Source organism: Eublepharis macularius, chromosome 1 (assembly GCF_028583425.1).
Source record: "Eublepharis macularius isolate TG4126 chromosome 1, MPM_Emac_v1.0, whole genome shotgun sequence".
Taxonomy (NCBI): Eukaryota; Metazoa; Chordata; class Lepidosauria; order Squamata; family Eublepharidae; genus Eublepharis; species Eublepharis macularius.
In genome coordinates, this window is record NC_072790.1 from 142,424,942 (window position 1) to 142,452,396 (window position 27,455).

The 27,455-nt window shown below is 41.9% G+C and overlaps 1 protein-coding gene across 15 annotated transcripts in view; it reads left to right on the forward strand.

Moving 5' to 3' along the window:
* AFDN (afadin, adherens junction formation factor) overlaps positions 1 to 27,455 on the forward strand; it is a 223,718-nt gene that overhangs the window by 37,021 nt on the left and 159,242 nt on the right. For all 15 annotated transcript variants that reach the window (XM_054973994.1, XM_054974054.1, XM_054974089.1 and 12 more), the window contains exons 7-8: positions 8,890 to 9,001; positions 10,508 to 10,675. In XM_054973994.1, the coding sequence (XP_054829969.1) occupies positions 8,890 to 9,001; positions 10,508 to 10,675 (280 nt within the window). The remainder of the gene's footprint in view (positions 1 to 8,889; positions 9,002 to 10,507; positions 10,676 to 27,455) is intronic.

Genomic DNA, 27,455 nt, shown 5'->3' on the forward strand with positions numbered 1-27,455 from the left:
TTCTTGCTTAGGGGCAAAATGGCAAATCTGTTTACTTTTGTTTTTTTATAACAGATCTCACTTGGTATCATATTTGCTCATCCCATTGCAAGACACATCATTTCCTCATGTTCTGTACAATCTGGGGTGCTCTACATCCTGATTCTAAGCACATTTACTTTACAATAACTCTCCTTTACTTGACTAGAAGTTACTTCTAAATAAATATTACAGATTTATACCTCAATACTGTACATATTAACTCAGAAGTAAGTCTCACTGCATCCATTGGAATTTATTCCTAAATGTGCGCATGTATTTCAGTGTTAATTACACAAGACTTAACAGCCCAAAATTGTCCTATGGAAAACAAAGCAAAGGGAAGTATTGGAAATTATAAATTGCAACCAGATTGCAAATCCTTCCTTAAAGGTTTGGCTAATGCTTACCTTCCAGTGTTCAAACCTACTCCTCAGTGGAGCCTATTCTTGGTTTTAGTAACTCTCTTGCATAAGCCTTTCAAGCCTCTAGCTACCTGTCCTCTCAAACTTCTCACAGCCAAGATGGCCTTCTTAGTGGCCATAATATCAGCTCAGAGGGTGAGTGATCTGCAAGCCCTGAGGTATGATCCACCTTTCCTCAGTTCACCCCGCTTTTTATAGCCACTCCCACTCAAAAAGTCCATGAAATGGGCGAGCATCTCACGCCTTTTGGAGCTTTGATACATTCGCAGCTGGCCTGTGCATGCGCAATTGCCATGTATGCCTGCACAGAAGAACACTCGATGAACAGCTGTTACAGATAGGTACAACCCTGTTTTAAGGTGCCTTCCCTACCTCAGAATAGAAGGAATGTTCATAAATCCAGTGGTCCTTTTTCAAGTATGGATGGGCTTTTTTTCTCCATAGCTTTGTCAGAAATCTTACTGAAGTTTCATGTATCTGACCAATAATTTGGGCAATTCGTCCCTAGATTTCCTTTCTGTTAGATACTGCGGATGTTAGTATTACTCACTCCATGTAAACAGCCCCAAAGATTGTTTTTCCTGAAGGAAGTTTAGACTTGTAGGTGCTGTAGGTTTTTCCTATAATAGTTGATGATAAGAGAGAGAGAACTATCTAAGATTAGAAATAGTCTGCTTAACCCTTGCCCCTATGTTCAGTTTCTGCTTAGATTGAGAGTGGACAGTAGTCTTCTAATCGGGCGTGGTATTCAGAGTGTTTACCAGAAAAGAAATTGACAAATAAGAACTAACTTCTCAGTTTTATTGGAGCCATGAGCAACTTGCCCATCATCATTTTTTTATTTAGCTTGCATGGTACGAAGTTTAAATTTCTCTGGTGAGCTTGGTTTTTATTTTGCTGGTGACACTCTGTTGTATTCCAGGTTTTAGCTCGGCTCTCAGAAGTGAATTCTGAGGTGTTCACTGTTATCTGTATTGGTTCATAAAGCTGCCTTACTGATAATATAATCCAAAGAACTCTTCTTTTTTCCTGCAGATTAATAAATTACCATTGTTAAAAGCTGTTTTCTTTATGCCAAGATATTTTGTTTAAAATAGACCTCAGATGATTATACAACCTCTGAAATCCAAGTAATGTCATTTTCTGTAAAGATTGATTCTTTCTGCAAGTTTAAACATAAAAAATGAAATTGCACCTCTGGTTTCCTGGTAGCAGTTAAAATATCATTGGGGAAGTCTGTTAACAAATAGACATTTGCATTAACTATCTTATTATTGAACCTCTAAAAGACCTTTTTATATTAAGGTGCAAGTGACTTCCACGTTTTATTTGTAAGATGAACATCCTAAACAGTATTTCTGTGTTACAGTATAGCTCTGGCTTTTACTATGTTAACCTGAGTCACAGCTATGAAAAAGTGAACTGTGACTAGGGGTGTGCAGTGCCAAGTTGATTCAGTTTTCCTAATTCAATTTATGCAAATCGGGAAAAAGATTTGGAATACAGCGATTCCTGAAGCGGCAAGCCACTTTGGAAATCGCAATTCGGGTCGCTTTGGGTGTGATTAGGAAAGATTTGGCCATTATTATCAATGGGGAACATGCTCCTGGCTTTCTGGGAGCCTTGGGCATTTTCTTTCCTAATCACACCAAACTTGGTGGGGACCTTCTCCTAACTCTCCTCTAATGACCCCCCCCCCCAGGTTTCAGAATGATTGAACTTTGGGAAGCCATGTTATGGCCCCCAAAGAAGGTATCCCCATCCTCCTCCACTCTCTATTAATCCCTATGGGGAAAAACAAGGAGGCTTTCTTGGTGGCTTGGGGTGGCATTTTGCAAGCAAAATGCACCCAATTTTCAGGGGACCTGATCCAACCTCTCCTCCCACCCCCCAAGTTTCTCTTTGGGGGGGCATTTTATGCCCCCCCAAAGGTGGTTTCCATCCCACATTTTATTTCTACGGTGAGGAAAACTCCCACACAGCAGAAACACATGGATTGTGGTAGCCAATGGCTGCAACCACAGTCCCACTCGCAGTCCCCCCCCAACAGCCCAACTGAAGCAAAGATGCACACCCCAAAATCCTCTCCCTCACCCCTCGAGCTGGCTGGCTAGCCACTCTCCATTCTTCCCTATGATGAGAACTTTTCAGACTTTGCTCCCAGGGGCATTTATGCACAGGGTGGGTGCCATACAGCACAGGCATGCACCCCTTACGCAAGCTCATCCCTGGGAAAGCAAAGCAGAAGCAAAGACATGCACCCCAAAATCCTCCCATCACCCCCAGAGCTAGCTGGCCAGCCACTCTCCATTCTTCCCTATCTTAGCACCAGAGAATCACACACACCCCCCAAAAATAATTTTTTAAAATTTTATTTCTCGATAATGGCATTAACCATCACAATCCACATCATCGCTATAAAATCACAACTTACAATATTACAACAGCCCCCACCATCACACCAGAGAATCATACACACGCGCACACACAAAATATTTAAAATTTTTATTTCTTAATAACAGCATTAACCATCACATTTCACAACATAAAATCACAACTTACAGTCCTAGATTACAACAGCCCCCATCATACCAGAAAATCTCTCTCTCTCTCTCTCTCTCTCTCTCTCTCTCTCTCTCTCTCTCTCTCTCTCTCTCTCTCTCTCTCTCACACACACACACACACACACACACACACACACACACACACACACACACACACAAATAATGTTTTAAAAATTTATTTCTCAATAGCAGCATTAACCATCACATTTCACATCATATAAAATCACAATTTACAGTCCTAGATTAAAACAACCCCCAACATCATACCAGAGAATCTCACACACACACAACAAACATAATTTTAAAAATTTTTTAATTCTCAACAGCAATAAACATCACAATTCACATCATCACTATTAAATCACAACTTACAGTCCTAAATTAAAACAACCCCAAACATCACATCAGAAAATCACACAAACACAACAAAAATAATTTAAAATTTTATTTCTTGGACTTCCTGCCCTCCCTCCCCACATAGCAGCATTATTAACATTACAGCAGTACATCACATTACAATATATATTCAAATCACAACATATAGTCCAGTTTGAACCAAAAATAACATCACATCAGAGAATCACACACCAAAAAAAAAAATTCTTAAAAATATATATTTCTTGGATTCCTTGCCTTCCCTCCTCACAAGCGGGCTGAAAGCATGTAAAGGCATTAGTGGCACATTCAAATCACAACATATAGTCCAGTTTCAACAACAAAAAATAACATCACACCAGAGAATCACACACCAAAAAAAATTCTTTAAAAATGAATTTCTTCGATTTATTTCTTGGATTTTCATCCCATCCCATCCATTCTATCCTAACCAAATTCAACTGGGGACACTTTTGCAACTTAGTCCAGCAGAACCATTGTCATTTTCTGCAGCCAGGCTCTGAGTTCAGCCAGTGGGGAAACACCACAGAGCAGAACCAGACAGTACCAAACCAAAAGCACAACACAATGGCATTTGCTGACCACAGTTGCAAAGGATCCCCCCCCCACGCCAGCTTCAGGCTGAACTCTGCCTATGAGGCAATGTTGGGATCTAGCCTTCATCATCAGCTGGCCCCCACCCAAACCATTCTTCCCTGCTCCTCCCACCTCTTCAACAACATTTAGCAGCAGTTATCAATATCAACAATTAGCATCAACAAATTTGAACAACATTTTAGAAAATTAACCAACATTTAACAACAGCAATTTAAAAACATTTAACAACATTTAACAACAGTAAATAGCTTACTGGGCACCATGGTCCTGCTCAATGTCGTACGAACAGGGATCGCGTACCAAGGAGCGAGATCCTGGAGCAGCTCCTGGAAGCTGAGTTGATCTACTAGGGAGAATGGCTGGCCGTCATGGGCAATCATTGTGACAATATGGTGCGTGATGTGCCTGCTCGCCTTCAGGATCCTCCCTTTGGGCACACTAGTGCCTTGTGTACCAAGCATCTCCGTCAGAGAGGATTAGCATCCCTGCCCTACAGGAACCTGTGGGGGGAGAGCACCAGAGGAGCCTGCCTCCTTCTGACTAGCTGGCATCCATGTGGTGACACTTGAACTTTTCTCCCAAAGAAGCACCACCTGATGTTGCCTTTTCAGGTGGTTTTGCATGGCAGACATGGAGAGATGGTTCACATCCCTCCCATGACTGATCTGTTGCCTACAATGCTTGCACTGGGCAAACCGGGGGTCCTCGGTTCTCTGGAAGTGATTCCAGATATTGGAGGTAGTGGGGGGAGGCGCTTACGGGTCCCCCAGGAGAAAGCTCTTGTGAAGTGATCGGGGAGACACACCATGGGCAGTCACAGATGGATGAGGATGAAGGGGCAGAGATGTGGGATCTTCCACCACACTCTGTTCCTCTTCCTCCAGCACCCTCTCCTCCTGCACAGCTGTGAGAGGCCTGCTGCTGGCCTCAGAGAAAACAGGGGAGGACCGTCCAGCGAGGGGTTCCTCCTGCAGTTCCTCCAAAATCCGCCGGGTCCCTGAGTGAGCGTGAAGGATGGAAAAGTCACGTGCCCTTCGTCCATCCCCGGAGACACCACATGCTGCCCCTCCTCCAGCAGCTGGGTCTCAACTGCTGTAGAAGGGGGAGCCTCAGCAGCAGGCCCCCGCCCATTGCCAGCTCCTGTCTCAAACACCTGGGTTCGGGGTGGCCCTCCAGCAGCTGCCTCAGAAAAGAGGGCCTTGCGAACCCTCTTGCTGTCACCAGGCTGGTGAACGACAGCAGCGCAGGGGAGGGCCTCCTCCACTCAGATGGGATAGCCGCAGCAATCCCCCTCCCTTACACCCCTCTAGTCTTAGCCTGGGGCCCCTCTCAGCTTTCCTGTCACTCATTCTGTTCCCATCCTTGAACCTATACTAACTAGCTCTTAAGTTTTTAAAACACCCCTCCCAAGCAACCAGCCAAAAGTTTTATTTTCAAAACCTAGCTACCTGTTCTAGATCTTTGTTTTTGTGGCTCTGTTCCTGGAGATGGTCAAAAAAATGGAAGCCTATTACAAAAAAAGTGCCTGGCCTGGCTCCAAGGGTGCCAGAGGTGGGCAGGGAAACTCTAGTTAAGGGAGAATTAATGGGCAGCCTATTTATATGAATATAACTTGAGCAGACCCTTATGTAACTCTCATAAAGTCTTTTCCTACAAAAGCCTATTAAACGGAGAATACTACCTAGATTCCCTTACAATTTACATTAGAGTGTAAAAGAATGACAAAGGCCTACAACTAGCCTACCTTATAAAAACACTATTTAAAACTAAATAGTTCTCAGAAACCCAAAGTATGCAAATACTACCCAAACACCGCTATTACTAAACAACTTCTAAACAACTGCTATAACCCACCACCCCAACCAACAAAACAACAACAGCAGCAGTAAACAACAAACCCTAACTGTAAAACACCAACTATTCCAAAGAACACTAAATCCAAACACCAACTGTAAGAAATCACCCCAAATCAAGCAAGAAAAAGAGCAAAGCAACCCCCACAGGCAAGCAACCCCCCTCAGGCCCACTCACACCTCCCCAACATACACACACAGCAGAATTTTTTTGCTAAGAAGCAAAATCAAAATGAAATAAAAAAACTCAGGCTCACCCACTTAAGCCCAGCAAATCAAAGCAACCCCCCTCCAGACAAACAGCCTCCCCTCAGGCCCACTCACACCTCCCCAACACACACAGGAGCCCCTCAATCAGAATTAGAACAACCAGAACTAGAACCAACAATAACTTAAAAACAGGAACAGCACCTAAAAACAGCAGTGAACAATTATAAAACACCAAATACCCCCCCCCCCCAACAAAACCAACTCCAACTCCCCAACAATACAGCACCCAACAATAACTTGAAAATCCCCAACAATACAGGTTACAGTAACCTGTAAAATACCCCCAGCAGTCCCCCAACAATAACAGCCCCCCCAACAATAACTTGAAAACAGCACCCCAGAACTTTAAAAAACATTCCCAACAATAACTTGTAAAATACCAAATATAGAACAAAATAACAGTAATTTTTTTTAAAAAAGATTCACAAGGAAAAGCATTCAAACCCAGCAAGCCAAGCCCCAACCCAAACCAAATGCCTCTTCCACAGACATTCACACACTCACTCACTCAAGGCCTCAACAAGGGGGAAAAATTAAAACCAAAACTTAAAAAAAATTCCTTTCCCTTCCCCCCCACCAAGATAAATAACCATCCCCCTCCCCCCAAAGAGAAAACCGAGTGAGTCAGTGACTGACTCTCCTACCAGTTTCCTGAAGTCCAGCAGTGAGTCAGTCAGTCACAGCACAGGGAATCCTCACAGTTCAGAAAGCTCCAGAAGGCCAGCCAAGTCCCAGGCCACACCACAGAGGCAGAGAAAATCCACAGGCACTCTCTCAATGTCTCTCTCTAGGCCAGGAACAGAATGGAAGCTGGCTTAGGCAAGCCTCCAGTTTAAATCCCCAGCAGCATCTCCTTCCAGAGAATCCACTGGCTGAAAAGAGGATGCGGCAGCAGGATTGGAACCTCCTAACTCCCCCTCCCTTCTCTGATCCCCCTCCCTCCTCCCCCTTGTACTACTATCCCTCTTAATTACCCTGCTATTCAGAAAAATAGGCGGGAATCTCTGCAAGCAGCACTTTTCTTGCAGATTGCAAGTTTGCAAAAGAGCAAGAAAAGTGCTGCTTTCAAGCTTCCTGCCAATTTTTATCAGATGGGAGGGGCAAGGAGGAGGTTGTAGTGAGTCACTCACTCCTTGTCCCCCTCTCCTCTGCTAAGAAAGAGTGGGAAGCTTGATTTTTGCAGGACTTTGCTGGCAGTTTGCAAATGCAAACAAGCAGCTAAGGGCTCTTGGCTAACCCAAAGTGACCAGAATTGCTTCAGGTTGCTTTGCCTTGGTACTTCCGATTTGAGAATACCGAATCTACCCGAATCAGGCCCGATTCGAGTATTTAACCCGAACTGGGATCCCGAAGTGCACATCCCTAGCTGTGACTCATGAAAGCTCATACAGTACCACAAATTTTGTTAGTTTTCTACTGCTGCAGACAAACTAACATGGCTACCCATCTTGATCTATGCTAACCTGTTTTCCTACTGTCTTTGGGTCTAGGATCATATATTTATAACAAAGTATAACTGTATAGAAATTTGTGCAGTTCACATATGCTGTCTTCCAGTGTGCTGAGAGAGAACTTTATTGTATTCATTGCCTGTGGTGACTTTTTCCTCATGCTGTCTCTTCAGCTAAGATACACAACTTGAGAGTATATTTCACACAACTTGAGAGTATATTTCACAGTATATATTATTATCCTCTTAACTTTTTGAATAATAGTATTGAATCCTGGCCCACTAGAGATGGGCATGAACCAAAATACGAACCAAAATTCAGCGTGAACCAGGCCGGTTAGTGGTTCACAAACCAGCGGTTCGTCAGAGCCCATTTCTGACAAACCACCACGAACTTTAGGCTGATTCATTTGGTTCATCACTGCAGATAGCCTGGCGTCGATCAATCAGTTCCCTAGGCAACAGGGGATGGACTTCCTGCAGACCTTCTGCTGACCCGGAAGTGGCCTTCTGCTGGCCTGGAAGTGGTGATTTGCTGGCCCAGAAGTCACATTTTCACAAATCAAAACAAACTGATTCGTGAAATGGGGCAGTTTCATGAAAGTTCATGGTTTGTGAAATGTGATGAACCACGAACCACACGGTTCATTTTTTTCCAGTTCTTGCCCATCTCTAATACCCACTATTGTTGAAGTGGGTCTGTTCCTTTGATACTGAGTATTTTTGTATTAGTTGAGATATTCCTGCATATTTGTTTAAAGATGAAATTGCTTGATAGATTGCCTTGGATGTGGTGGGCAATAAGCAGCTGTGGTGGGAAGAATATAAAGTATTTTCATATTTTCATCCTGCTTCCATATTGAACTTACTTCAAAATAATGCAAATTTAAAGGCAAGTATAAAAAATTCAAGTAGGCAAGTGTAAATTTTCAACATTATTTTTCTCCACCTACTTTCTGATGTATAATAGATGCAGAAAACTTGGCATGAAATATACTTGACTGTACATTCTTCCCTTCTTGTTAGTTAATGAGTCTTGAGTAGCTCATTGGATTCAAGGAAGATGGATGTTGTATAGCTTGTAGAAATATAATAATAATAATAACATTCGATTTATATACCGCCCTTCAGGACAACTTAATGCCCACTCAGAGCGGTTTACAAAGTGTTATTATTACCCCACAACAATCACCCTGTGAGGTGGGTGGGGCTAAGAGAGCTCAAGAGAACTGTGACTTTCATGATGAGTGAGTAATAAAAATAGTGTGGACCTTGTGTACTGCGGGTAACTGTTTCATTGTTTCTTTCTTCTGAAGGTCATGCTTCCTCCCGGCGCGCAACATTCTGATGATAAAGGTGCTAAAGAATCTGTTCTTGATGATGATGAGTGCCCACTTCAGATATTCAGGGAATGGCCAAGTGACAAAGGTAACTTGGTTTACAGGGAGTATTTTCAAGACATGTAAGACTGTGTGAGCCGCTCCACCGCGGGAGGTGCCTGGACCTCCCTCCACCGTCTTCCCAGGGCTACCACCGGTGGTGCCCTCGGCCTCAGACTACGCAGGGGTGGGGGTTGCAACACCTGCACGCACCTCCTGCTGGCCTGGTGGTGACTCTCTCCCGCTCTTTCTGATCTCACATCACCCCAGCCGTCTTTTCCTCCCTGGCGTCCTTGGGAGCCCTCCCTTTATAGCCCCCTGTTCCTTCCCCTGCCCCTGAAGGTGCCCAATCCCCATCTGCCTTGCCCTGCTCCTCATCCCCGTCACCTGCCACACCTGAGCCACCCCTCCTCCATTGGGTGTGGGGGCATCCCTTGCTGTGAGGGGCTCCTGCCTCCCTCTCCCATCCTCCAATTGGGTGGTTGCCTTCACCTTCCTCAAGACCCGCCCCCTTGTGCCGGTGTGGAGCCCGTTGCTTCCCCCGGGCCCGGCCTGGCTTCCTCCCAGCTCGTCCCTCCCCTGCTGGCCCTGGCCACACGCCGGCTGGCGGCGTTTTCCCCGCCGCTGAGCCCAGCAAGGCTCGGAGCTGTTGCCGCACAGCTCAGCTGTTGGGCGGGCTTCAGTGGCGGTGGTGGCCTGCCTCGCCAGCTCCCCTGCTCCGCAGAGCCCTCCGGCTGCCTCTTGCCCGCCCTGGCCACCCTGCCTCTCTCCTCCGCCTTCCCCAGCCCTGCCCCGCTGCCAGGTAAGGTTTGGGGGTCCGGGGGGCGCGGGGCCTGCTCTGGGCTGTTATCCAGGGGGTGAGGCTGCGCCTTCAAGTCCAGAGCAGCCGCGGCTGACTCTGGACACTGTGTGATGCTAAAGAGAATCCCATGTTAATGTTACGAGCTTGTGCAAGGATTGTTGGCTCTTGAAGAGAACAGAAATGAATTTTTTCCATAGAAAATCTCTATATGTTTTATATACATTATGACAAAAAGATTTAGGAAGGTGCTCTTATAAAGGAATGGGAATATATTATCTTTTGCTGTGTGCGTTATCCTACTATCACTGCCTTGATTTTATGCTTATGTAATATTATTTTCTGCACTGTTTAATATATTCTATATAAACTCTATGCTTTGTTTTGGAATGCTGTAATTCTAGTCCTATTACATTGCTTATTAAATGTCTCATCTTATTGATTGCTTTGACTAACACTGTGTAATTCTTGAGTCTTAGTGAGAAAAGTGGGCTATAAATAACATGAACAAAACAATTATTAAATTTAGAAGAGCATAGTCAGTGGATTGGATCCCACAAGGTGCTTCTGTGAATATAAGCATGACTTCTCCACTTCCCTTCTCCCACTAAAGCCTAAAATGCTTGTAAAAATCCTGTATTTCATGGAAACACCTTGTCAGACCTAAGCCAATATACAGTGCTGTTTTATAGGGATTTAGTTTATATATGTACTAAAAGCAGAACAGAAATAATCTGTTTGTGATTCTGTGTTTAGGAATATTAGTCTTTCAGTTGAAAAGGCGGCCACCTGATTATGTCCCAAAGAAGTCAAAGAAACAAATTGATGGAAAGCCATTAAAAGGAAAGGAAAGAGTTGACGGGTCTGGTTATGGCTCTTCCCTTCCTCCAGAGAAACTACCTTATCTGGTTGAATTAAGTCCAGGTAAGAACTCTTTTTCAAACAACATTCCTTTAGTTTTTAGAACAGAGTTTATATCCAAAATTAATGTGGGTAGTTTTATGTTGAGGTAGACTTTCTTTGCAGTACTTTATATTTGGCTTGAGGATTTTATCTACAGTTTGCAAAACAGTTTTTAAGACTTCTGTAGACATTTGTTTAAAACTTTCCTGTGCCACCTTTCCACTCAAATAGGGTTTTTTTTCCATGTGGGTTTTTTGTGTGACTTCTGACCCCATACTCTTTCCGTTTATCCCCTGATTTCCTCACACGTTTCTTGCCTTTAATTTTTGATCTGGATTTTTTGGTTTCCCCAATTTTCCCGGATCTTTTGAGACCACTTAATCCTGATCTTTTTCCAGAAGCTGATTTTGAGTCTATTTTTTCCTTGTGTGTAATGTTTTTGTTGGTTTTGTTTCTTCCACCTGCTTCTAATCCACTTTTGGATGATTGGACGTTCACAGAACCACTCCTCCCTGCACTTCCTTTCCCTCCCTCCTGTTTTTTTTCTTAAATTGTCATTTCATTGCAGTATATCAACCTATTGTTATGACAATACAGGCAGTAGATTCTCTGAATTCCGAGCTTCCATTTTTTTTTAAGTATTTATCCTGTTCCATTGCAGAGAGATGTCTGTGATGGAAAGAGCTAGAGACTCGCTAATTTTTTTTATAAAAAATGAATGCTGGGAATCTCCTGCATGTATTGTTCCTCACTTGAAAATCCTGATTATTTAAGGCACATGCAGAACAAAATAAACTAACTCCACAGCTGTAAAAATGCAAAAGGGGGACAAACGTGCAGAAGAACTGTATCCAAACTGATTCCAATGCATGGGGATTGACTGCTAAGAAAATCAGGAATAAGTTGAGTGTGCAGAAACACGGTTCCCAAGGCAGCAAACATTATCAAAACATTACAACATCAAGACATTAATACTTAATTTAAAATGTAAGTGTATATAATATATTTTCACAATTCAGCATAACCAGAGAGTATAGCTAATAACACTAGACATAAAGAAGCCTTCACCCACTGGTGGAAGACAGTGATAGACAGAGACAGAAAAATTTCCCTGAGGAGGGAGTTCCAGAGATTCAGCTCCATGACCAAGGATTCTCTTTCTTGGGTTTTTGCCTGCCTTGCCTCAGATGGTGGGGTACCTGAATCTGTGCCTCTGAAGATGACTGGAATGGATGGGTAAGTTCATATGGGAGTAAGCATGTGGTATGGTGGCCCCAAGTTATATAAAACTTTAAAAGTTGGTTCCAGCATCTTGAATTGGGCTAGAAGCACAGTGGGAGCAAGCAAAGATGGAACAAGGTTGGAGTGAAGTGGTCCTTAGGATACACATCGGTTGATATTCTGTCTGCAGCATTCTGTAACAACTGTAGCTTCTAGACAGTCTTCAGGAGCAGCCCCTCTTAGAGTACATTGCCGTAATCTAATTCAGATGTTACCAGGGAATGCCCCACAGTGGCAAGAACTTTTCTGCCTGTGGAACTGTATGGCAGTTTTTTTTACTTTATATCTATGTTTATATTGGTTTAATGAGAGTCTTGAAAACTAAGCATCTGAAAGCTACATAAAGCATTGATTGACATGCAGCATAATTCTAGGCTTGTTTACTAAAGAATAAGCCTAACTGCATTCAATGGAACTTACTACCAGGCAGGTCTCCCTGAGATTGCAGCTTTTGCAATACATGAATTAATTGAGTTTCCAAAAAATCAGATGTTTCCTTATATTTAAATGGCAACTATGTTTAACACCTTAAGTATAGGGTTTTTTTTATAATCTATTATTTTTAAAATAGATGATAAAGGGGTACCAAAAAAAGGGGAAACACAGTTTTAAAAGAAAGGATTACAGAGTGTTACAAGGGCAATCAGGGTACAAAGCATATGGTATTTAAAATATGAAGGGAATAAACAACACAAACAAACTTAAACATACTTCTCATTGTTAAATCAACCTATGTTTAATAATATATATATTTTACCAATGCTAATCCATACACTTATCTCTGCCTTTATATTTATATATTTAAGATAGTATATCCTATATCTTAACAAGATTTCAATACTGGCTATAATAAATTGTATTCTTCTAGTTATATTAATCCAATTGAAAAACATATTTATATATACACTTATATATCTGTTGCATTATATAACGTAATTATGTATCCTCCATCTCAAAAATTTAAAACTTAAGACCAACAACTCTAAAGCCTATAATAATCAGAACTCATAACCATAATCAGATATATAGAGCTAATTTGTCTTATTTATTTCTAGTTTTTATCTATTATACACAAAATAAAGTTTCCCATTTCTTTTCAAATCCTTTAATCGGTCTTCTATTTATATAATTCATCAATTTTGTCATTACCACATATTCTGACATTTTGTCTTTCCAGTTTTCTCTAATTGAGTATTCTTTCTATTTGCTTGCCATTACTTCTCTAGCCGCTGTCAGCAGATATCTGAATAATTTGTGTAGTGTTCTTTCAACATTGTCTTGTATTATTCCCAGCAACATGGTCTCAGGTTTCATAGCAAAATCAGTTTTTAAAATCTTCTGAATCTCAGCATGTATATCTTTCCAAATAGTTTTGGGTTTTTTGCACATCCACCATATATGGTAAAAGGTGCCTTCTGCTTCCTTACACTCCCAGCACATCCCTTATATTCTTCTTACGCATTTTTTCAATATTTTGGGGGGTGATACAACATCAAAAAATCTTGCACCAATTTTCTCTCAGTGTGTGACTTGCTGCAAATGTAATACCCTTTATCCACAAATTTCCTCACTGTTAAAATGTTACTACTTCTCCAAAATTTTGCATCCATTTCAGCATACAGGTTTTCACTTGTTCTGTTTCTGTGTTATATTGAAGTAAGAGTTTATAGATATGCCCCAGCATATGGTTCTTCCACTGAGTAATTCTTTGGTGGTCCAGGAAGTGGGGTGGTCTATATTTTTGGGAACGTGGCTCCTCCTCTCTGATGCAGGGTCAGCCACCTCTTTTGATCTTGGGATCTCCAGTTTTTCTGACTCTGCCGACGAGCAGGATGACTCTGACCATGCTCTCAAAAGAGCAGCGATCCCAGCAACAAACGACAGCAACCAACTGGGGAGAAAGGATCGATGACTGGCTTTAGGGAAGAGAAGGGTTGGTGGTCCCTCCCCTCCCTCTTCCTGAGTCATTGAGTAAGCGGCGCGGAGCATCTGAGCCGATGGTCCTAGGCGCTGCCTAGGTCCATGGACTTCAGACTGGCCCCATGATGAAACACTGGAGGGTAGAGGAGCTGACACTGCTAGTGATCACTAGACCCTTGGTGCAGTGTGGATTCCAGATGAGGACCCTAGCCAGTAGGCTAGATCCCCTCCCTTCACCATCAGTCTAACGGGGAGGTGCTGTTGAGTCTGTGGCAGCTCAGTGTGGAGCAGGGAAGAGGCGAACAGCCTATATCCCCTTCCTCAAGCTCTGCTGGAACAGGCTGCAAGCCAGGACCACGTTGGCTATCTGGACCTTGTAAGACTACCCTGTTTGGAGCAAGGGAGGAGAGGCCTAAAAAAGGGAAACTCCTGTCGCTTTTGCTTTTGATTCTGAACTTTGATGGGGAGAAACTCCCTCCAGCGGACATGTCTGCCAAAGCGGGTCTCGCTGCCCCGCCCCTGTGGGTGTAGGAGTCGTTTATGTGATTTGGAACTTCCTAGTTCACCAGCCTCTACTTCTTCTCAAACATCACTGAGGGCTGAGGAAGAAAAGGTCCAGGATTTGGACTTGACAAGAGAAGATTCTAAAGCAAATTTGCTCGCATGGCTTAGAACAGAGACCAAAAAAGAATTTTGGAAAGTCCTAAGGGAACAGGCCCAGGGCAGCACTGCCTGTGGATCTTCAAATAGACAGGAAAGACCCACCAGAGGGACACTGGTGTCTAAAGGAGAAAAAAGGGCCGATGTCTTTCACTCTTCCCCAAGATCTAAGAGAAGGAAAATAGAGGAGGGGAAAACTCTCAGAGAGCATAGCCTCCTGTTAGACATACGATCTGAGGACTCTCAGGAGTCAGATTTCTCCTCAGATAGGGAAGAAGGCATATTATCGGAGGAGGAGGAGGAGGAAGAAACAGTTTCCACAATGCACACAAGGCTCTTTCCATAAGAACTTTATGTCTTCCTAAAGTATTAAGGGCACTGGAGATAACTCACAAGCCCAAGGGAAAGAAGCAAGAGTCCAGTAGCACCTATAAGACTAACAAAATTAGTGGTAGGGTATGAGCTTTCGTGAGCCATAGCTCACTTCTTCAGATACTTCTTCAGAAGTAATGGACAAATGGGTCTTGGACATAAGAGAGTTCCACTGCAAATTTCTACGATTCGCATACGACAAAAATCACTACCAGTATCATGCGTTATCCTCCGGCCTAAAATCATCGCTCAGGGTATTCACAAAGGTATTGGTAGCCTTAGTGGCAGACTTGAGACTTCAGGTCATATCGTTGTTCCTGTACTACTGAGGACATCCTCATCAAAGCCCAGTCACTAGAGACAGGACTGGAGGCAGTGAAATCCACAATAGATTGCCTAAGGGACCGTGGATTTGTGATAAACGAAGAAAAGAGCACACTACTCTTCACTCAGAAAATCACTCGTCTGGAGTGGTTATAGACACAATATGGGACAGATTGTTCGTGTTACGGGAAAGATGGCAGAAGTTCCGATCCATCATAGACATGATCCAAAAGGATTAGCACAATTGCTGGGGATGAAGGTGTCCTGCCAGATTCCACGCACGGCCTCTTCAGAGGTTTCTATTAAGGTATCAAGGTGTTACAGCTCACAAAAGGTACAAACTAGTGCGGCTACTGACAAATCTATCACAAGAGCTCACCTGGTGGCAGGACCCAACAAGATTCCTGGAAGGGTTCCACTCAGGGAACCGAAAAGGGTCATTGTGCCTGTGGGGCTGGGGAGCACATATCTGGGGAAGAATGTCCCAGGGCACCTGGAAAAAAAGGAGAGATCCAAGAGCATAAATTTGTTGGAACTTTGGTCATCAGGAGAAGACTGATGGAATTCCAGGATCTACTATAAGGATGCCATGTCTTAGTGAAAACAAATAACATGACTGCCATGGCTTATTGTCAACAGGCAGGGAGGAAACAGATACAAATCACTCCACAGAGAAGCCACTGTCATAATGAAGTGGGCGGAGAGACATTTCAGATCAATAAAGGCGATTCATGTACCTGGACAAGACAGCTGGAACAAGGTGGATCAATCGGAGTGAATGTTGTGCAAGAAAATATTCCATTAAGTCTGCCAGAGATTTGGAAAGGCAAAAATAGACCTGTTCGCAAGCAATTGAAACCACCAATTTCAGAAATACATATCAAGAAAAAGAGACCTTCAGACTTGGGAAGTAGATGCCCTGAGCTGCAGTTGGCATGCTTCTCTATACCTTCCCACCAATACACTTAAAACAACGAATGGTGCAGAAAATCATTGGACAGCGGGCAGAAATGATACTGATTGCACCCTATTAGCCGAGGAGAGCATGGTTCCAGGAGTTGCTGAGTCAGTCATGGACTCATGGCATCTTCCTCTACAAGAGGACGTGCAGACACAAGAGACAATGCTACATCCTCAACCAGTTCTATTAAATCTCACAGCCTGGAAGTTGAATGCGGGCAGTTGAAAGAGTTTTGATATTCAGAGACAGTGATCCATACAATTCGAGCATCTAGAAAGGGATCCACAATCAGGATCTACAATAACACTTGACAAGTCTTTTAAGTCCAGTGTGCAGATAGGGGAAAGGACCCTCTAAAAGTATCAGTGAGAGAGATTGTCTTGTTCCTACAGGAAGGTCTGGTTAAGGGGCTTAGTACCAGCATCCTTAAAAGACAGATGTCAGCTATCACAGCTTTTAGGAGTTCCAAGAAGGGTAGACTTCTATACCAACACCCTCATGTTAAGAGATTTTTGCGAGGTACCACACTGATCAATCCCCCAAGGGTACATAGATTCCCCGCATGGAATCTCAGTATAGTTTTGAAAGTGCTAACTAAGAACTATTTGAGCTCATGGTGTCATACCCCATGAAGGAACTGACATTCAAAACTATCTTTCTAATAGGCATTACCTCAGCAAGATAGGTATCCGAACTTAGGACCCTATCAGTGGACAAGGAACAGTGTGTATTCCACAAAGTGGTCTTAAGACCGGACTCAGTCTTCATTCCAAAAGTAAATTCAGTGTTTCATAGAAGTGAGGAAATAGTTCTTCCTTCATTCTGTCCGAATCTCATACATGATAGGAAAGGGAGTGGCATTGCCTCAATATTTGCAGGGTACTGAGGACAAAACAATTGAGGAAGTCAGAGGCACTGTTTGTGTCATTCAAGAATTCATCCTTGGATAACAGCGTATCTACCTCAACATTGAGCAGGTGGATTAGGGGGTGTATAATCTTAGCGTACAGAGCCAGGAACCTAGGACCACCCTAGGGTATTACAGCTCACTCGCTTAGGGGAGGAGCAACCTCAGCAGCATAGAAATTATATGTAAAGCTGCAACATGGAGGTCGGTGCACTCATTCACCAAACATTAGAGTAGACAAGATAGCAGAGAATAGACAAGATAGCCTTGGCTGAAGTGGCCTTCGGAAGAAGAGTTTTACAACACACCCTCTAGCTTCAGAGTCCAGTCAGCCTTCCCTGGGGCATACTGCTTTGTTATGTCCCGAAAGTACGGACTGCCCCAATCCTGGGCCATCGGAGAATGGAAGATTTGTTTTCAGTTACTGTGAAGCTTCCTTTTCGGTGGGCCGGGAGTGGGGCATTCCTATCCACCTAAAGAGGAAGGGTGGCTCTGGAGATTGGAGGTTTCATTGTACTGTACTAAGCTGTAAGTAATGATATCTTTAAAAATTCAAGCTCTCTAAATGCAAGTGGCCATTGCTTATATTGAAAATCAAAGGGGTGTACAAAGTTAGTTTAAAATAGGTCTAAGGAAGTTACCATTAGGGTATAAGATAAGTGAATGGAAAGAAAGGGGAGGAGGCTATTATGTTGTTAAGAATTAATACAGTTATTTGAAGACTCATGGTTTAAGAATGAACTGGAGGTCCTAGGAACAAGCCCCTCCCCTCCAGAATTAAAAAAGTTGGCTGACCCTGCATCAGTGAGGAGCAGCAACGATCCCAAAAGTATGGACTGCCAGACCACCAAGAAGAAAACTTCATGGTAAGTGAAAACAAAGCTTCCATTATCTTCTCAGAATCGGTCTAATCCCTCAGTGGACCTCTATAATCATAAAGACCTTCCTTTAATCTGGAGGTCGCCTGAAGATATACCAGCCATTGTATCGTCTTTCTTTCCTCGCTGATTTCTTGCCATTATTTTATTTTTCCTTGTAGATTTATCATATTTTGATAAATTATGAAGTCGTTAGTTTTCCTCATGTACTTAACACAGGAGGCATCAATTGGTGACATCAGTGAAGTTGAAGGACTAATCCTCATTCTTATCGAATCCCATATTTTAATCAAACTGTCTCCAAGCATATGGCTTTTATGCTGTATCCTTGTTCTTTTATTTGGTCAAAGATAATTATGTTGCTCTTCAGTCAAATCAGCCACTTCTAATTTTATCAATCTGTCCTTTGGATTTTTAATCTAATCTATAATCCAAACCAGACCAGCTGCTTGGTTGTACAGCTTGATACTTGGTACTAGGATGTGCAATTTGGGTTTTGAGTTCGGGTTTTTAACCTGAATCGGGCTCAATTTGTAAAGATTAGGGATTCCCAAATTGGCCCCAGCTTTGCTGAGCTGATTCAGGAATCCCGAAGCAAAGCTTTCTGAAACGATTTGTATCGCTTTGGGAAGCTTTGGGCAAAGCGGCAGCAGCTGGGCCCGCAGCACTTTTCTAGCTGTTTGCATTGCAAACTGCAAGTAAAGTGATGGTTGTGGATTTTCTGGGCTGTATCACCGTGGTCTTGAAATTGTAGTTCCTGATGTTTCGCCAGCAGCTGTGACTGGCATCTTCAGAGGTGTAGCATTGAAAGACACAGATCTCTCAGTGGTTTGACACTGAGAGATCTCTGTCTGTCTGTGTGAGCACGCATACGCACACACACGTGTGTGTATTTTTCCATTAGTTAAGCTGTAGTTGGGTTAAACTTCTGAATTTTCCCTCTTGGGGTTAATATTCTTCAACAATCTTCTTGCTGTTTTTCCTTTCGCCACTTGATGGCAGCAAAGGCTGTATGATTAAAGCCTTTCCTTTTAACGATGGCTTGTCATTATTCCGTAATGTTCCAATTGCAACCTCTTTCAATCAATGATGGGCTTTTAAAAAGTTCACGCCCAGTCTTCTGGCCTCAATATTATGCTTCAATATAGAGGGAAAAAATACAGCTGAAACTGCCACAGAAAATCCAAAAAAGGGACACAACCAGATTCAGCACTTGTCCACCCCTTAAGTATGTTTTTGCCATCTTTTTGCTAAAACATTACACTTTCCAGTAATATCCAAATAAGAATGCCAAACATTCCAAAATCCTTTAGTTTAAGCATAGTTTATAAACTCAAAATAGTGTGAGAGATGGGAGAGTAGGTAGTAATGACACAGTAAGAATTCCAAAGTCTGTGCTGCTGAATGCTTATACTCCTTCAGTATCTTTCATGCCTTTGAGGTTTAAAGTAATCAGTATGACAACAAAGCTTTATGTCCTTTTATCTCCTCCTTTCTCCTTATCCCTTCTTAACAATTTTCCTCAAACCCCACGTACTGTGGGGTAGTAAATAGCGGTGGAGGGCTGCTGCTTTGCGTCAAAGGCTTTCTTGTTACTTCCCAAGGTCCTTGTAACAATTAAAAAGTGATTGCCAAGAAAAGATAATAACAGTGTAAAAAATAGAGAGGGAATGAGAAAAAAAAACCAATGGGGCAGGCAAACTTAGTTTGACCGAAGACTCTCTCAACTCTCACAGTCTTGATGTAATCAAGTCAATTGGAGACTCCTCTTCCTGACAGATGACCATTGTTCAATAGTGCCTTCATTTTGAAGGGGCAGGAGAGAGGTACATCTCCTTACTCCCACTGATGTTGTAGATAAAATGCCCTCTGGTAGTTGAGAACCGGGAGCTGTTGATTTAGCTCCTTGTCAGTTTGCCATCTTTCCCCGCCTCCCTTATGACTTGAACTTATCTTTAATTTAGAAACATTTAAGTTCATTCCATTTGAATTATTTCCCAAAGCTTCTGATAGCTGAAGTACATGATGCATGCTTTATTCCTACGTTGACAAAGGCTTACTTTTAGAGAATTTGAGACTATGTGCCCAGAGAAGCTCACTCCATGTGTTTCTTAGGAAGCATTCTTAGGAACTTGCCTGTTATAAGAAGATGGCAAGCTCAGATCATTGACTCATTCAGAAACGTAATGGGCAACAGCTGCTGTGATCAGGTAATTCAACTGTGTATGGACATCAGTGATTATTGATCCAATTGCACCGAGCAGGGTTTCCTACTATGAATGGAGATTGGTTGGAGAAGGGAAGCAAGGCCAGGTCAGGGATGCATGCAGTGGAAAGATTCCATGGAAGCCATCATTTTAATTTATTACAGATGTGTTGTTTTTCCTTCCCTAGTGCATAGTTTAGGAGGTACTTGAGTGCCATTGAAGTGTAATGGATCAATTGTTGCACTTATATCTGGATTCAGATCTTTGCTTAGCCATGATACTTGCAATTAGCCACTTGCTAATTCTAAGGCTAACCTGACTTGATGTGAACATAAATAACTGAGGGAGATCCATGTACTCAGTTCTGAGGTCTTTGGAGGAAGTGCAGGATAAAAAAAAATAATAATGGAAAGAATTGCAAGTACTGTGCATTATTGGAAATGTGAATAAAACAGTTTACAATACAGTTCTAAAGCAGACTCATTCTCTTTGGTGGACTTAATTTTCTTGTCATAGTTCTATTGCCAGATTCTTTCAAAACACCCCTCCCCTCATTTTAAAGGGTAAAGAATTGTAACACGATGCTTTGTTCTGTGTTTCAGAACTGTTAGCTTTACTTCCTGAAGTCTGATTTTTATTTGAAATGCTCAATTTTTACTTGAATTTTGATGAAACTGCATTGACGAATCAAGATTTAATTGCATTCTTAGTTATATACATGTGATATATTCTATTTATCTCTTTATTTTATTGCTGTATTTTTTTTTAAAAAATCTGATTGTGATTTTTGTAAGTAAGTAAACAAATTAATTTTCAAAAGAGGAACAAGCCATTCTGGAACTTGCCACTCTTCATTTAAGTTTTGTAAATCTACTATTCGTATTTTGGTAGAGAAGAAATACTGATGTTTGTAGGGCTGGATAACAAAACACCTATTGACATCTCCCGAACGTGTAGTTTTCCAGCATAATACACTACTAGATTGCTGTTTTTGTTGCTGGAAAATTTTTATATTGACAACATACTTTTGTGATTGGCTTCATTGATTTTGTTAGGTGAAAATGTTGACTGTCCTACGGTAGCTTTTCAAAACGTTACATCAGATCTGGATGACAAAATGTTACTGATGTTACTGATACCACCATCACGTTTCAGGGTTACTAGGTCCCCCTGCCTTGAAACTGAAGGGGGACAGGGAAGGGAAGTGCTGGGTAGGCACTGTTTCTCCTTGCACGCACTTCATGGGACTTCCAATGATGAAGTCACAGCAGGGCTGATTTTGGGAATTGTTCCAAAATATAGCGCTGAACCAGAATTGACATCATCGGAAGCTCCGTGGAGTGTTCGTGTGTGCCATTTTGTCACATACTCTGGCCAGCCTACTCATGCCTCCCCTCGCAATCTGCCAGGTGAGTGGTGGAATGGGGTGGCAGTTGAGGGTGGGGGATCACTTGCCCCCAATAGGAGGCTGGCAACCCTAACATGTTTTGTTCTAAAAATGGAGGATATTCAGGTTCTGTCAAAGTACTCAGAAAATATTGTTACCTGTCTCTGTTGATTGTAGCATTTCTACCTAACTGAGGTTGGGGGGAGATTGTAATTCCTAGATTGAATCATGTTGGATTATCAGTGTTATCTTTTTTTTACCAATTACCATAGTTTTTCGATGTCATGTTCTTGTTCCACAAGAAAACACTTGACAGCCAATAACCACATAATAGTAGTCTATAGTAACACTCCGGGAAGCAGTGTTCTATATTAATCATCTTTCCATGGTAAAAAAAAGTAACATAAGAGAGATGTCTTTTGAATTTTATGTAGTCTTTCTCTTCTGAGGGACAAAAGGGCTATTCATTTTGTTTCTGCCTCCTCTGAAAAGACCTTAAATTTATCAAAAATTGGCCAAAGTGATTCATGCAAAAAAATTGCTGCTTTAGTTCAGCTATGTTGTTTGGATTGCCTAATGTTGATGTTTATTAAAAATAGTTTAAAATACACTGGATCAAAATAGCAAAATACAATTTGTTGGAGTTACGAAACACAACCTCCACTATTAAGCAAATACATTTTGAATATTGTAGTATCTTCAATACATGTTGATTTGGGAGGGAGATTTTAGTTTTCAAAAAATGTGGCTACTCTAAACATCATATGTACATGAATATATTGGAATGAAATGTTCTGGGTGAACTGATCAATAGTAGTTGAATTTACATCACCAAATCCATTAGTGAACCTGCTTCCATACTGGAGATGAAGGAAACTCCTGAACATGGAAATTCCTGAACATTTAGAAATTTCCTAAATGTCCGCAACCCATACTCCCCTTACACAAAGCTTAATTTTGCAACTCAAACGTTCAATAATGTAGAGTCACATCATTCTGTGACAACAAAAATGAATATGTATTTTATGGAAAAATTTATTTTATTTAAATCATTTATGTACTATGTATTGTCGAAGGCTTTCACGGCCAGAGAACAATGGTTGTTGTGGATTTTCCGGGCTGTATAGCCGCAGTCTTTGCGTTGTAGTTCCTGACGTTTCGCCAGCAGCTGTGGCTGGCATCTTCAGAGGTGTAGCACCAAAAGACAGAGATCTCTCAGTGTCACAGTGACACTGAGTCACAGTGACACAGTGACACTGTCTCCTGTGTCACAGTGACACTGAGAGATCTCTGTCTTTTGGTGCTATACCTCCGAAGATGCCAGCCACAGTTGCTGGCGAAACGTCAGGGACTACAACGCCAAGACCACGGCTATACAGCCCGGAAAATCCACAACAGCCATCATTTATGTACTGCCTTTCTACCCAAATAGGGTCCCCAAGGTGGTGAACTCCCAAACATTGAAAACATTGAAAACATTGAAAAATATCAACATTAAATGTGATTTTGAACAGATTTTGAACAGATGTCAACATGTATAATAATTCCACAACATTTCAACAAAATCTTTGACTATGATGCGACTCTCATATGCCAGATTTTGTTAATTTGGTAAAGAGTGACTGATGTATGCACTTCAACACAGCCATTTATGTGCTGTTTTTCCCAAAGTATATTTATAGTTGTTTTGCTGGGATATTCAGACTACCAACTTACATAATAAAGTCCATAATAAAACAGTCAAAGTATCTCAGTGTATATAACAGAGAGACACACACACACAGACGCACAATTGTTTTAATGCATTTTTATATATCGTATCTGATTTTTAATCTGTTCACACTGTATGCAAATATTAAAGAGTGTACAATATTAGCTGTGAATGTTGATGAATGACCATTCATAACAGAGTTAGAGCTGATTTACTGAACAAAGATTTCCAGGAATTTTGAGACCCCCATGCTACTGCATTTGTGATCCTGATAATGTGAATTTTCCAAATATTGGGAGGGAAAAATCCATATCCTAATGCTGTACAACATGTTTTCCATGAAAAAGCAATTTTATATAGGAGAATGAAGTCATGAATGAATATACAATGGCATAATACTTCTGGGTTTGCAGTGTGTAAGGTGTCCCAGTGCACCAATAAACCATAGAGAAGTGAAAAAGACAGCCATTTATAAAACAAAAGGAGAGCCTAATTTGAAGCAAATTTCTAGCTTCTTTTATTAATTATAACCTTTCTATTTCAGTGATTTTCCTGTGCTTTCTTGTAGCAGCTTGTTACCTTCCTCTTAACAATTGTATTTATCCATCCATAACACCAGTGTCTATATATTCTGTGCAGTTTGTAATATTGAAAGAGATAAAAGCACTTCATCCTTTTAAATTGAATAAGTGTTCTAGGCTTACCGTTTCACTCTTTCCTATCTTTTCTTTTCTGTGCCCTCTTCCGCATGTTCTGCATGGTATCTGTTCTGCTGATGCTGCCTTCACCTGGGTCCTGTGCATGTGTTTTCTAATCCCAGGGAGAAGGAATCACTTTGCCTACTACAACTATCACACTTATGAAGGTAATGCTATTTAATACTATTCTTTCTCACTACTCACTAAACTCTGAACTAGCAAAAAAGGCTTTTGTCTGTTCTCAAAACTTTTTTTACTTGATTTTATTGCTGCTTAAAAGTGATATGACTATGAGAGGTTTAGAGGGAGCTTTCTCTCTAATCTGTAGCTTCAGAATATATAGGAGAAAACTGTCAAGTTTTGTGATAAGTAATATGCCTTCAATATTATAGTTTCCTTATGTGGAGTCCACATACTAGTCTTCAATACTTTTAAAAGATTTGTGTATTCTCACTTTTACCAAGCCTAGCAGGCAAGGGAATACTGAGAGTAATGGGCTTTATCAAAAAGAGTCCAGTAGCACCTTTATAATACTGAATTCAGCTGTGATGCACCCTCAGCCATTCCAAAGCTGGGGATGGACAACATGAGGATGGATTCAGTGTCCTTTCCCATCTGCCTCTCCTTCCCTGAAGTACAAGTTATCAGCACAGTCATCTAAAGTCTGATCTAATTATTCAGGTGCAGCAGCCTGTTACTTTGTGTGTTGGATTGGGGCAAAAAACTTAAACTCTTAATTTCTAATATCCGTATGCTGTCTGTCATAAACTAGTAGAAAACGGTTCTACTGAAAAGCATGAATATGTAAATCATTCGAGGAAAAATTCCACCCTCTTTGTAAAGATTAGTACATCTTATTAAAGGTGGTGGTAGATCTATGATGATGTTGCTGTTCCTAATCTATTAGTTCTTGTTTTACAAATTAAGCTGCAGTATTTTCATCTGTTTGCTTTCATTTTGTCAGGGAAGTCTATAGTTGGATGTTGGAAGAAATTTTGTTGGTAAAGAAGTTTTAAAAATTTAGTCTTGAAACACTGACATTTAAGTAGTATTTTCTATTCTGCTAAGGCTTTCACTTCAAAAAAAATATAAGTAGTGTTCTGTCAATCCCTGCTTTATTGAGAGACATTTAAAATACCAAAAGCATTTTTCATTGGTAGTGCAGAGGGAAGGCTAAAGTTTGATATACAGTTCCAATTGGATTCTTTTTAGTAGCATCATTTTTAATGTATTCTATACAATATGGGGTTGTCATATTTGCTGTTAATTGAAAATATTCCTTTATGTTGACTGTTCTGGTATGCCATAAACAGGTCTCATCAGTTGGGTTCTTCCTCCTCCTCCTCCTTTTTATTTGGTTATGGATAGTAGCTGATATGAAGATAGTTTTAGGTGGGTAGGTGTGTTGGTCTGTAGTAGAACAGCAAGATTCAGGTCCAGTAGCACCTTAGAGACTAACTAGATTTCCAGAGTGTGAGCTTTTGAGAGTCAGAGCTCCCTTCAGAAACATGGAGTGGAAAAAGGTAGGAAGTAGTCTTTAAAGTCCAGGCAGAGGGTGGGGTATTGCAGATTTGATTGTCAGGAAGCTGGCTATAATATATGTTGTAATAGATAGAATATGCATTTGATAGTTATCTGTAAAACATCTGGGACAAATTATCTGCTAAAGATTGGTGGAGTGTTTTATGTAAATGTAGTGCTAATTCAAGAAAAATACTGCTTTATATGATCCAAGGTATGGCTGTTTTCTCCATGTACTAGTTGCCTGCTTCTGGTTGGATTTACTTTTAAAGTCCCTCTTGAGCTAGGTCCTATATGAAGGATCACCTCCTACCATATGCCCCCTGATCAGGACAGCAACTCTTATTAGAATTTCCATTTATCTGCCAGATGAGAACGATGATGGCAGGAACTAGCCAGTGTGGTATAGTGGTTAAAGTGTCGGACTAGGATATGGGAGTCCCAGGTTTGAACCTCTACTCTGCCATGGAAGCTCACTGGGTAATCTTTGGCCAGTGAGCCAGTATAAATGAAATAAGTAAAACTGTGTCATATTTGGTGATGGATTCTGTTTCCTAAGGTGATGTGGAAGGCAATATCGCTCGTGACTAGAGGTGGGCACGGACTGAAAAATGGACCAAAATTTCACATGGACTGGGCTGGTTTGGCGTTCGTGAGCCGGTGGGTCGTGGAACGCACCTTTTTTCACAGATGCGGCAAACTTTGGCTGGTCCGTGAAAAAAGACATCCTGGCGCTGAGCAATCAATTCCCTAGGCAACGTAGGAGCAGCCTGCAGACCTTCTGCTGCCCTCGAAACACACCAATTTTAGCCCTGAAAACGAGAGAGCTCCCATTATTCTCTATGTGAGCGTTTAGTATATAAGACATAGTGTGGAGCCACGGTTTCACTTTCCATCCTGCAGTTACCGGGTGAGGAACTGCTTGCTGTGGGAGGGTTTTTTTGCATTGTGCGTCGCAAGAGGGAGGCTTGGGGCTTGTGCTACAGCAAGACCCAGGGAGCAAGCTGAGGGCTCACTCTTCTGTTTAATACTTTCCGTCCCAATTCTTATTAGCTTGTGGGGCAGTAGGCTAGCCTAGGCCTGTGCCCCAACCCAGTTTCAGAGCTGCAGTCAGGCTCTGGGTGCAAGCTTATTGGGTTTCCTTGGCTGAGGGCTCATTCTTGTTCCTCCTTTTTTCCCTTTCTTATTTGCTTGTGAGGCGGTGGGCTAGCCTAGGGCTGTGCCCCAACCCAGTCTCAGAGCTGCAGTCAGGCTCTGGGACCAAGCTTATTGGGCTCTTTGAGGGCTCACTCTTCTGTCTCTTTTTTTTCTTTCAATTCTTATTGGATTGTGGGGTGGTGGGCTAGCCTAGGAATTTTTTTTTAAAGGAAAATAGATTTTTATTTTTTTACAAACCTTTCTGCTTACAAACTTCATTCCTGTACAGTAAAAATTGTAAAGTTATAAAATTGTCAAGTTACAATTTAAATAGTTACATAATCAACATTCAGAACAATATAACTTTATAAACATGATCAAAGGTGAACTGAGGGAGTTGGTACCCCCAGCTGATGCTGTCTGTGGTTACATGGACATGGATACAGGTAGAAACGTGTTGGCAGCCCTGAATGACGCGTGCCTTGAGGGCATCGCCTGCCTGGCGTGCAAGCTGCACTTGATCGTGGGGGACACTCTTGGGCTGGGTAGTGCCATCAAGACAACCTGGGAATAGGGAACGTTGGAAATGTGTGAGTTGTTGGACTGCTTTCATCTTCTTGGGGTCCACTTTTCCCGCAGCATTGTCTTCCTGCCAGCTGCACAAGAAGCAGGGGGAGGGGGGTGATCCTGAGCACCAGCTCTTCCAGGACATGGTCACCCATTGGAACTCCACCTACCTGATGATAGCACGTCTGGTGGAGCAAAAACGCATGTTGGAGGAGGACATCATGATCTCCACACCCATTATTCATGTGGAAAGAGTGCTCAGCATCAGCT